This window comes from Grammomys surdaster, unplaced genomic scaffold (assembly GCF_004785775.1).
Source record: "Grammomys surdaster isolate TR1022 unplaced genomic scaffold, NIH_TR_1.0 98, whole genome shotgun sequence".
NCBI lineage: Eukaryota > Metazoa > Chordata > Mammalia > Rodentia > Muridae > Grammomys > Grammomys surdaster.
This window is the reverse complement of record NW_021604577.1, coordinates 3,378,935-3,391,031: the sequence shown is the minus strand read 5'-3', so window position 1 is coordinate 3,391,031 and position 12,097 is coordinate 3,378,935. Positions and strand designations below refer to the sequence as shown.

Here is a 12,097-nt window from a genome sequence, read left to right as displayed (position 1 = left end):
TCTATCTATCTATCTATCTATCTATCTATCTATCTATCTATCTATCTGTGTATCTAATTATGGTGATTACAAGGAAAGGAATAATAATTAAATATGTCATTGCAACTTGAAATTACAATTATTCTTTTAAAAATGTTTTCAAGCAAACTTGTCATTGAAGTGTGAAGTCATGCTTTTACAAAGGAAATGCATAAATGTGTGGATAAAACATATGTCAGGGTACATTGACTTTAATATTATCTCAGGAATCAGCATTTCAAGTTTATTATATATAAACAAATTGTCTTTTATATCTAAGTGTGCTGGCTTTTCAATCAAACATATATTGTTTTATCAAAGAGTATATTTGGAGAAAATATCTTTTCAAATGGCTATAATATTGAATGATGCCAGAGTTAAGAAATTATCACAGTCACCTGGGGTAGGAATACTGTTCACAATCTCTTACCTGTGTAAAGAAGGGCTCATAAATCTCCACTCCTTTGTCAGATCCTTGTAGCAAAACCTCTTGGCCACGTCTCCAGCTATAGCGCACAGGGGGGTTGGAATTGGCCACACATCGGAGGAACACTGTTCTCTCATAGTAAAATTGTTCTTTAGCTTCACCTATACTTTGATGAACAGTTACTACTGGATCATCCAAGTCTAGAAAAAATAAAAAATAAGCAAGTGAAAACATTACAAGATGTACAATTTCTAAAGTGTTGCACACTTATGCAACTCCTGGTTAATGATGCATGCTTCTAATGATAGCAGTGGCTGTAAGTACTTAAATAAATTTACTAAACTCATTAACAAAAAATTCCAACTTATAAAAATTGACAGTTTTGTCTTCAGATTTGTTGAGATAGTACGAAAGTTCTTACATTTCTCAACGCCTTGTCAAAAGTCAATAGTCAGACACTTCATAAAAGTGAACAAAATTCAAATGGTCAACCCTGACAACACACATACAACTAGCATTATATGTACTCAATAGGTTACATTTAGTAACATACACACACACAGAGACACATGCACATACACACATGCACACACATGTATGTATGTATGTATGTATGTACATGCATGCATGCATAAAATAACAATTAATGAGAAAAATTCCCTGAATATGAAGGAGAGTAGGGAAGTTATATGGGAAAGTTTGAAAGGTAGAAATAACAAGGAGAAATGTAATTAAATTGCAATCTCAATTTTTAAAAAAGTTAAAAATAAATTCAAAACAATGAAAATAAAGTCTACCACAGAATTCAATATCACAGAGCCCAAGTGACTTTTTCTTTTCATTTAGTGATATCTGATAACAAATTTATGTAAAATAAGTATTTGTAAGTTAACATAATCTTTGTAGTAACAAAATATGACACTGAACTGTGTGAAAGTTTCTCTTTTTTTCTTAGATTTTATATCACAGTATATTTGCTAATTTCAAATGTGCTAAGGGAAGGCACCATTAAAAGGCATTAAGATCTCTTCTGCTGAGTATTGGCTTATGTGTAGCATTATAACTATATATTCAAAGGGACAGGCTTTAGAGAAAGGCCTACTCATTTAGAACTTGTAGTTTCATTTCTTTGTCTATTCATTAGTCAAGGCACCAGGTAAATGAAGGTGGGTGACATTACCAAGTTGCAGAAACACTATAATAAACACAGCTACTCCTATCAGATTTGGCTGAGGGATCATAGTTTGCCAACACTTCATGTAGTATAGCCTGGTTGATTTTCCTTAAGAAAAGAAAAATCTGTAACAAACACACCTACCTTATAGCATGACAAGCTGGAAGCCCCATCCTCAAACATAAACCTAACACAGACTATCAGGAATGATGTAAACACTTGCTGTTAATTACCATCACAACCCACTAAATGTCCTTTCAGCTATATAAAACTTTAAAAGATTAATTAATTTTAATGATCTTCCTTATCAGTAAAATGATCCTATATTATTCAGGCTGTTGTTGGGTTCATTAATGAGATAGCTTATAAAGCCATGGGTACAGGGTAAATAGTTAACACAGTTTAGCCTTTAGTTTTAATACATAGCTGTCACTATTATGTACTAATTTCCATCGAGTCCATGTTTTCTCTTGTCTTTATCTCATGACCCTATATGCACTCAGCTCTCATTATAAAAGTGTAAATGGCGCATTTGGTCAGTTGTTCAGCTACCAAAGACTTCAGATGACAAGCGTTTTTAAGTCAAAGACTGGAGAAAAGCTACAGTGTGCACATCACATAACAAAGAAGAATGTGAGCATATGGAACATGACATGTTTAAAAAGTCACAGTTCCTGAGAAATGATACTTCCAATGTATAAGATAATAAATACTCAACACAACTAGTGAAGTTATTGCTATTGATAGAGACAAAAAACTAAAAAGACAGGATGCAAAAATCCCTCCATTCTGTTGACAGCCCTTTAAAAATGTGAATTATATGACGGACCTACTTTGATTTCTTGTTTTCCAACATTATAAGTTTTTTTTAAAATTTCTTCCAACATTAGCATCCTTTCGCAGCTATCTCACAGGCCTCTAATTTTAGTAGTGCAAATTTACGGAACAACTGCTGCTTTCTGCTAAAGATTAAGGACTGTCAGTTCAAATTCACTCTACTGGCCGTGTAGAGACATGTGCTGTCTGATCTTAATAAGCTGGGATATTTGGGGATTTTCAAGCCTATGAAATATTCACACAATGATTAGCTCTTCACGTAAACCTAATCCAACATCAGACTGATGAAGTGAATTCAACTCAGTCACTTGAATTAGGGACTACACTGTATTTTGATTGTGAACATTTTATTTTCTTTCTTGGTGAAGACAGTCCTTTGACTATTGGCCAGTAGCAAGTGGCTGGTGACATAACACTGGTGACATAACTATTCTTAGTCTCTAAATAGTTAACAGCTATATTACTTTCTTTTTTTTTATTTTTGTGGTGGAATATACTGATAAAAGCAACATAAGAATGAGCGTCTATACGGTTCCAATCAGAATAGTGTCCATCATGGCAACAGGAATGTGAGGCTATCCTGGCAGACAGAAGGCAAATGGGTGTCATTTCATCCTCTCATAGTAAGCAGAGAGAGAATGGAAAGGGAGATGAAGCTATAAAACCCCAGAACCCTGCCCCTAGGCATGCTGTTCCTCCAGGAAGTCTCAACATCCTAAAGCTACCATAACCTCCCGGCACACTGTCATCTGCTGGGAACAAATGTTCAAACACATGAGATTATGAAGACGTTCATATTCAAACCCAAACAATAGTGTTATCCTTTCCAATACTCTATTTTTAGATGCATTCTTAGATCTTTTATTACTGGGACGTGGTGTGATCAGGCTCAGATGTGAATAATCTAGGCCTTAACAGTCATTTACTCATCCTGTATAGTGTCCTGAATGAAAGCTGGGTCATGGGTCACTAGCCTTCTGATAATTCAACCTCGTGATAACAGCTTCCTAAACATTCTACTGGCAAAGATTTCTGTCAGAATCACCCATGATTTTTTTTTCTCTTCAAAACTAAAATGAAACAATCCTGAATAAGACTCATATAAGCATATCAAATATTATAAGTAGATTATAAATAACTATGCATATATGAATATATATATTTTTTTCTAAATACATTTATCTCCTAAATATTTTTTCACATATACTGTATATTCATATACACCAAAGTTTATATTTTACATATTCCTAAATACTGAATAAAAGTATTTTACACAGGTGAAATATAAAAATAATAAACGAAGAAATGTTGTGATATGGCAAATATATTGGTTAACACCTTCTAAGCCAACAGTGTGGTTTAACTAATTCTGTTTCCTACCAGGATCAGGGTCTTTGTAAATACAAGCACTGTGTGGATTGCAATGATTTCTAGAGAGGGAATTTGTTAACGGGTACCAGCTGCAATACTCTCAGCAGTAAGAGCAATGCAGGCTGTCCTTACAGGGAATCTGGCTGTCAATTAGAATAATTACTGAAATCCACTTATAAGATGTGATGCTTCTAGCTGAGAAAGGCTAAGCCAGAAATCTTGGTAGTCTTCTTCTCTGAAAGAAATGTCTGCAAAAATCTGTGATGGGATCCATGTTCTTGTACTGTTACTGCTTGAGAAGCTCTGCATCGTGGCCTAGTATATCCTGTGTCACAGGAAGGTCTCCTAGTGCAGCCATTATAACATTTTTTTTTTTTCCAGAGAAAGTAGAGATCTTGGTCCTTATACCTTTCTCAAACATGCTTGATGGCTGACTTATTTATCATCAGATGTGGAAAATAAATACAAATAAACAAACAAACAAAAACAAACTCAAGTCCCTTCACTGGTATAAGTAGGCATGCAGTACATTCTTTGCTGTCTTGGTATACTTCGTTTTTGTGGAACGTATATGCTGTGTGTTCTTTTCAGGGTCATGCCTGTTCTATGTGCTGTTTCTTGACACAGGATATTAGAGTAACTAATGACCATGGCTTAAAGATTAAAGCGGGTCTTTCTGGGTCAGTTAATAAAAGTTTGTCCTTTTCTGGGAACTACTGGCTGTGGCAAAGCAGGAGGAAAAGCATCGATTTCAGTGGGTGATTAGACACGATGGTAGTAAATGTGATCACTCATTGTTTCTTGAACCCATGAATTCTTATTAAAATGTACATCATCATTTAATTATGATCAGTGATTTTGAATCTCTTTGAACCTGGAAGAAGCACCTAAACCTCGCTGGATGTTAGCTTTAAAGATTATATTGACATTTCAAAGGGCCATTCTATCATTCTACTAGGCTAGCATTTCTGTGTGATATGGGATATGCAGTGAGATGCTAATACTGTGGTAACATGCACACTGAAGAATCTGTGCATCAGGGTCAACACAGACTCTGCAAATGACATCTCTAAAGATAATGCAAGAATTTCCTTTCTCCAGAATATTGCTTTGCAAGTAAATGTTCTGTATGTTCTTAGAAAGAATTTGATTGACTCACCATAGAACATATTCAGAATGATGCTACAAAGAAGTCCAGTTGCCTATTTAGTCAATATTAAAACATTCTGAAATTACCTCAGAAATAATCCTCTTTTTCTAATTGTCCAAATTTACTCTTTTAATTGTACAAATTTGATTTATTTTAACTGTATATATTTTGTATACTGAGTGACTAGCTACTTATTTTCTCCCATCTAAAATATGACCTAAGGTCTCTCTATATTTTGGGAGCCTAGAGTGCTGGATGCATTCCAATTAGTTAATAATACAGATAAGTATACTCACATTGCATGTCAAAGTTAATCCCTGTCATCTACTAAGACCTTGAGAAATAATCAGGCCCACTCCTCATGAAAAGTCCAATTATGTAATATCTCTTGTCCATCAACATTGTCTTGAAAGGGCTGTGATACATGAGATTCTCAGTGAACTCTATGCTTCAGCTATGAGTGTATTCTTACTATCTTAGTCAGTGCCGTACACTCAAAGCATTTATAAAGAGTAGGGTTAAGTGTTGTTATTTCTGGACTTTATCTTATATTCACCATAGCGAGCATATAAATCCCTTTTTAAGCATATAATTTTTTAACAGTCTTTTCTGCAATGGTGGCAGTTACAACTTCACTCAGTGGGAATCCTTTCTTCCAGCTACCTCCAAAGGTGTTAAGGGCTTGTCATGTGAGAATGCTCACATGTCAATAAGCTTTTACTTCTCATCCTCACTTGGCTTCCTCTATCCACGAACACATTCAGTTTTATTCCCCATCACAGTTAATTCCATAGTCCTAGGCTCTCACTCTGAACACACCGTGATAACTCCTGCTACTGGAGTCTTTATTCTTCTAGAAGCCGAGACTTTTTTTTTTCTCCTCACTTAAAGACATAACAGTTTCAATGAAAAGTAATATGGTTTGTTTGTACTTTTGTTTCTTTTATTGTTTGAGACAGGCTTCTCCTATATTATATAGCTCCGGCTGATCTGCAACTTTCTATGTAGAGTAGAGTAGCTTGTGATTTGCAGCAATCTCTAGCTCTGCTTCGGAGTACTAAAATCACAGGTGTTCCTTTTCATATATGGAGTGCAATATCATATCCGGAAAGTAATGTCATAGAGTGATTTCATGTAGTTATCTATTGGCTATGAATAAAAGTAGACAAACTCTTCTGAGGGTTATATATTGCTTCCAAATCAAGAAGTTTCTGTATCAGTTCAAAGAAGATGGATGGTCCCTGAAAAAAACAAGCTACTTCTCTAAGGCCTAGACTGTTTAAGGAAACTGAGAGTTTCAAAGTTGTTTTGACTTCATAAATCCCTAACTCAAGGTTCTACTTTAAACACTTGAGCTCTTCCCTCACCCAAGCCTCTGTTACATTTCCGAATAGAAACATCTTCATATTTTGTTACAGAGGTCCTCTACTCTCCCCACCCTAAACTAGTGGGTAATTACATTCATCTTTTCATTAATAATTGATCATGGTATGAATAGATTACAGAAGAAACTGATTCCATTATTCTAATAATTATTTCTTTTCCCCCAAATTCCTCAAAAACCTGGAAGATGTCAATACCGGAACCTCACTGCAGATCCTCTCAGATATCCTGTATTTGCACTGAGTCATGGAGGTCCTGCAGCTTTGGTTCATCACGTACAGCCCCTTTGCTTCAGCAGTTTATAGGTATAGTAGATGTTGTAGGTATGGAATTTACAAAGAATCAAAAGACTGCACTCAGAATTTGTTACTTTCCACTGATGTCCCTTCACACCGCAAATGAAGATTTTTCAAAGAACATCATAGCATTCAAGGATCAACATTGTTCTACTAGAGGCCAGTAGACGTCCCTTAAGTGTCAGGCACATGATTAGTTGGTTGATGGATGATGTATCCTTAAAATCCATTTCAAATGCAAATTATTTAGACCACATAGAAAGGGTACTTGGCACATCTGATATTTTGATAACAATATGTACTGAAAAAATAGATAACATTTTTGTCCCGAATGGACTTAATGTGAGAGACTGTTTTCCTATTATTAAGAAGTCTTGGGTTTGGTTCAAGAACTGGTAAAAAATTAAAAAAAAATCCTTAAACTAAACAAATAAAAATAAAAATCAAAGTTCTCTAAGGATCAACTATTGTTTGCCTGCCAACAAATGGTTCTCAAGCAAGGATTAGGCAGTGGGAAGTATTTAACTGTATTGCATTACTACATAGTTTCCACATAATCAGTATGGAGGTCCTGAGTTAAAGACTCATCAAAGCTGTTGCACAATTTTTCTACAAGGGAAACTGCAAGTCATTAGTTGCCCTACTATGAAGACGTGCGGTCTTTGGATTGGTGGATCTTTCCGCTGAACACTACTCAGTAAAAGGCCATTTAAGTTAAAGTCTTTCTAACACTACAAGGACTTATAATTTCTTTAATATATATTTATATTTATCTTAGTTTTATAGGCTAGATATAAAAAAACTCAAACTCCTAGAAATTACAGTACCAACACAGAAACATTTTTTTTTTTACTTTTAATTTATTTTCCCCTTTGCAAGCTCCCTACCCCATCCCCCTTCCCTTGCTTCTGTGAGAGTGTTCCCCTACCCACCTACCCACACCCACTCAACTCTCTAGCATTCCCCTACGCTGGGGCATTGAGCCTTCTCAGGGCCAAGGGCCTCCCCTCCCTCTGATGCCAGATAAGGCCATCCTCTGCTACATATCAGCTGGAGCCATGGGTCCCTCCATGTGTACTCTTTGGTTGGTTGTTTAGTTCTTGGGAATGCTGGGGTGTCTGGTTGGTTGATATTGTTGTTTTTCCTAAGGGGTTATAAACCCCTTCACCTCCTTCAGTCCTTCTCTTAACTGCTCCATTGAGGTTCTGGTGCTCAGTCTGATGCTTGGCTACAAGCATCCACATCTATGTTGGTTCTGGCAGAGCTTCGAAGGAGACAGCTATATCAGACTTCTGTCAGCAAGAACTTCTTGGCATCAGCAATAGTGTCTGGGTTTGGTGTCTACATATGGGATGGATCCCTAGGTGGGATAGTCTCTGGATGGACTTTGCTTCAGTCTCTGCTCTACTCCTTTGTCCCTGTATTTCCTTTAGACAGGAGCAATTCTGGTTTAAACAGTTTTGAGATGGGTGGGTAACCCCATCCCTCAACCTGGAGTCATGCCTAACCTCTGGATATGATCTCTACAAGTTCTCTCTCCCCTTTGTTGGTTATTTCAGATAATGTCATTTCCATTAGGTCCTGGGAACATCTTGCTTTCCTAGCTTCTGGGACTTTCTGGTGGCTATACCCAGTTCCCCATCTCCCACTGCTACAAAACTCTGCTCAATCTCCTGACCCTTTGTTCATCTCCTTTGTCTCCTTCCACACCTGATCTTGCCCCCCCTTTTCCCTCCTCATCTTCTCGCCCTCCCAAGTTCCTTCCTCCCTCTGCCTTCGTGATTATTTTGTTCCCCCTTCTAAGTAGGACTGAAGCATCCACACTTTGGTCTTCCTTCTTCTCGAGCTTCATATAATCTGTGAATTACATGACGTTTCCTCAGAAATTTGGACATAGCACTGAGGACCCAGCTATAGCACTTCTGGGCATACACCCAAAAGATGCTTCAACATATAACAAGAACACATGCTCCACTATGTTCATAGCAGCCTTATTTGTAATAGTGAGGAGCTGGAAACAACCCAGATGTCCCTTAACAGAGGAATGGATACAAAAAATGTTGTAGGTATATTCACACAATGGCGGGCTACTCAGCTATTATAAACAATGATTTCATGAAATTCAAAGGCAAATGGAAAGAAAAATGTTCTTTAAAGTAATAGGATATGTGGCCCACCATTGCAAGGTATGGTCCACGGCAGAAAGCAACCAGAAGCTATAGGCGTGCCCTACACTAGGGCAGGCTACACAAAAATGAGAAAGTGTGTGATGGAGAAATGGTACAGAAAGAGAAGCTGACTGGTTTGTGCAGTATAAAGGGAGGAGGATCTAGAGAATCAAAGATGGTGATGAATAGCCTGATGTGTGAGGCCTACACTGTCAACTGATGCTGTGGTGAAACCTGGATCACTGCCGATGCCTTGGACAATGTCTGGATATATGCCCTTTCTGCAGCAGGTATGTAGGTGTGTATGCGTGTGTGTGTGTGTGTGTGTGTGTGTGTGTGTGTGTGTATTGATGGCTGTGGCCCATATTATTACCAAAGGTCATATGGACCTCCTTTGGTCAGGGATGCCATCTGAACCATTGTTGATGCCTGAATGCTGTGTTGAGCTGGGCCAACCCATCACTGGCCACCACACAGTGGTTCCAGCTGTGATGTGGGCACAAGAAAGATGGTCCTGCCCCTTATCTGGTCAGGGTGGAAGAGCTGGCCACAGTGGCATGGACATGGGGAAGCTGGTGGGCTAACCAACTCAGCTACCACCCAGGCCCAAATCCAGGGATTTGAGTTGGCTTACCAGAACATCTATACCATCTATGCACTGATAAAGCCAAAGGGCTGGACCTGATGAACCAAAGCTGTAGGACCACCATGACTCAGAACTAAAGCAGGATATCTGAAGGAGCCTCAGTGAGGATCCAGTATTGATAGTGTAACAGAAGCTAGAGATCTCAACCAGACCAATGACTCATTACAATAAGAATTTGCACATAAAGCTGTTTGGGAAAAAGGGTATATACTATGTGATACATCATCCTATACCACAGCTTTCCATGGAGAGACCTTTAACAAGGGTGGAGGGCAGATATGGAGTGTGGAAGGATTGGGAAATGAATGGGATTATGATGCATGATATGAAATTCACAAAAATCAGTAAAAAATGGGAAAAAGTAAATGGCATACAATTTAAAAAGAAGGAGGAGGAGACTCAAACAGTTAAATATTTAAATGTGGATTTTTTTTAACTTATAAAATGATTTGAATCAACAAATGCATTATTGGATACACAAAACTTTACTTAAATATGCCTAAATCTTATAAGATTTCCTATCAAGTCTTTCAATATGTGTATAGGACCCTTATTTTAATTAGATTTTTATTTCTACAAACCAATATAAGCTACATAAATACTTAATAATGATTCAATAAATCAATCTTAAGTAAGATAAATCTCTTAGTGCTATGACCAGTGTCAGTTTTCTGCAAGGTTACCCATATATAACATAATAATTATCTAGGGGAATTTATTTTTACTCTTAACTTTGGCAGCTAGCCATTCATAACAGAAGTAATTTTCTTGAAACATTTTGCTTGATTAAAGATGTCAGACACTAGCAGATTAAAGTCAGTCTAAGAAAAATATCTGATGTCTGCTACATTCATTCACTTTAGAAACAAGTCCATCAAAAGGATTTACAGTATGACAACACTTTAACCAGTTTTAAATAAAATGGGAAGGGAATGTTGGAAAACAGTATGAACTTCCCACACATTTCACTTTGTGTACTTAGAAGAATGAACTATGTGCCTTCTTCATTTTTTCATACATTTTCTGAGTTCCTTTGGCACATGTATATTGCTATGGGACATGCAGGTGTTCAAGACAGTGTATGAATCCAAAACTAACAGTAATGGATCTACAATCTATTGAGTATATATTTTGGTACAAGTTATTTTAGAAGAAACTTCAAGAAGAAGAACTAAAGTCATCTTTACCAAAATTTTGTCTTTTATTACTCCAAGAAATTAAGTTCCACAAAGATTAATAAGTTGTAGCTACATATGTATTAGGGTTACTATTGAAATCACATTTATCTGAATCTCAATATTATACATGATAATTTTATAATTTTACCTATCTGCAAATATATTCACCATAATAAAAACTTTCCAATTTACAAGAACCCTGTAATCTATGTCAGAAAAATGAGTAAAGATGAGAAAAATAATAGAATTCAATAAAAATTTTGTAGCAAATGAAAGCAAGAAGGACAACTAAATACATCTTGAATAAAATAAGAGTAAGAGCTTTTAAAAATGATATGTGAAGCAAATTCTCAGGAGAATAAAATAGGAGAAGGAAATGGTATGCATAAACTTGTGAGATATCATAGTAAATTTCATGTAAACTATATATTGCAATATAGAGAAGGCAGTATAATAATACTATAGAACATTCGACAAATATAAATGAGCTAAAGCATTACTAGCCTTATGGATAGTATAGGAAATCAATCACATTGTCTTTTAGAGAATGTGTGTGTTCTTTTCAGAAATACTGTAATAGCTTCTTTCTGCGTGAGAGAATTTAATGTGGCAAATGTAATGTCGAAGAGATTAATAAGAACAAAAAGAGGATTCTGTGGTAGTTTATATAAACTTGGAAAAATCCATTGAGACAAGACTTTGCCAATGAGCATGGAGACAAAGTTTGAATGGATGAGCCATATGTATGACTAACTATGATGCTGAGGGAAGGGAGTGAGTCAAGGAAGTTACTTGCTATCTGGATTTTACCACTGAGTGTATAATGAAGTGTGAAGTGACAGCTGTGTCTGGCCTTCAGGAAGGGTGGGAGAAAGATGAGAAGGGAGGGAGCTGATAGCTTAGCTCAATGTGAATCATGCTGAATGTCAGGAAACTACATTTCCTCCAGTTACAATGTACAAGACCTGGAGACTTGGGAGTAACAAAGAGCTGTCTAATTGGACTTAAGTCATGCCCAACAGGAAGGAATTCATCCCAGATCCTGTAAACTTAAGCAACTACCCTTGATTGAGGAGGCCATAGCCACAAAAGGAGAAACTTCAATTGTCATTTTCCTAAACCAGTAAATATCTGTAAACATACACATCACACACACACACACACACACACAAACAAACACACACACACACACACACACACACACACACACACACACACCTAAACGGATAAGCGTAGCTCACCCTTCATAAAAGAAGCTTCTTGTTATAAGAGATGAGAACTATCATAGAGAACCACATGTTCAAAATGCACACAAGAAATGATGGTTATGTGTTCAATCCCTGCTGATATGCCTCCAGTGCAATTCCTACACTTATGGCTCAAGGGAAATCACAGAAGACAGGGCAGAAAGGTTGTAAGAGACAGAAGACCAGAGTGCCTTCTGCAAAG

The 12,097-nt window shown here is 36.8% G+C and overlaps 1 protein-coding gene across 1 annotated transcript in view; it reads right to left on the bottom strand.

Moving 5' to 3' along the window:
- Mdga2 (MAM domain containing glycosylphosphatidylinositol anchor 2) overlaps positions 1-12,097 on the bottom strand; it is a 732,366-nt gene that overhangs the window by 259,162 nt on the left and 461,107 nt on the right. Inside the window, exon 4 of the mRNA XM_028782361.1 lies at positions 449-645. Coding sequence (XP_028638194.1) covers positions 449-645 — 197 coding nt within the window. The remainder of the gene's footprint in view (positions 1-448; positions 646-12,097) is intronic.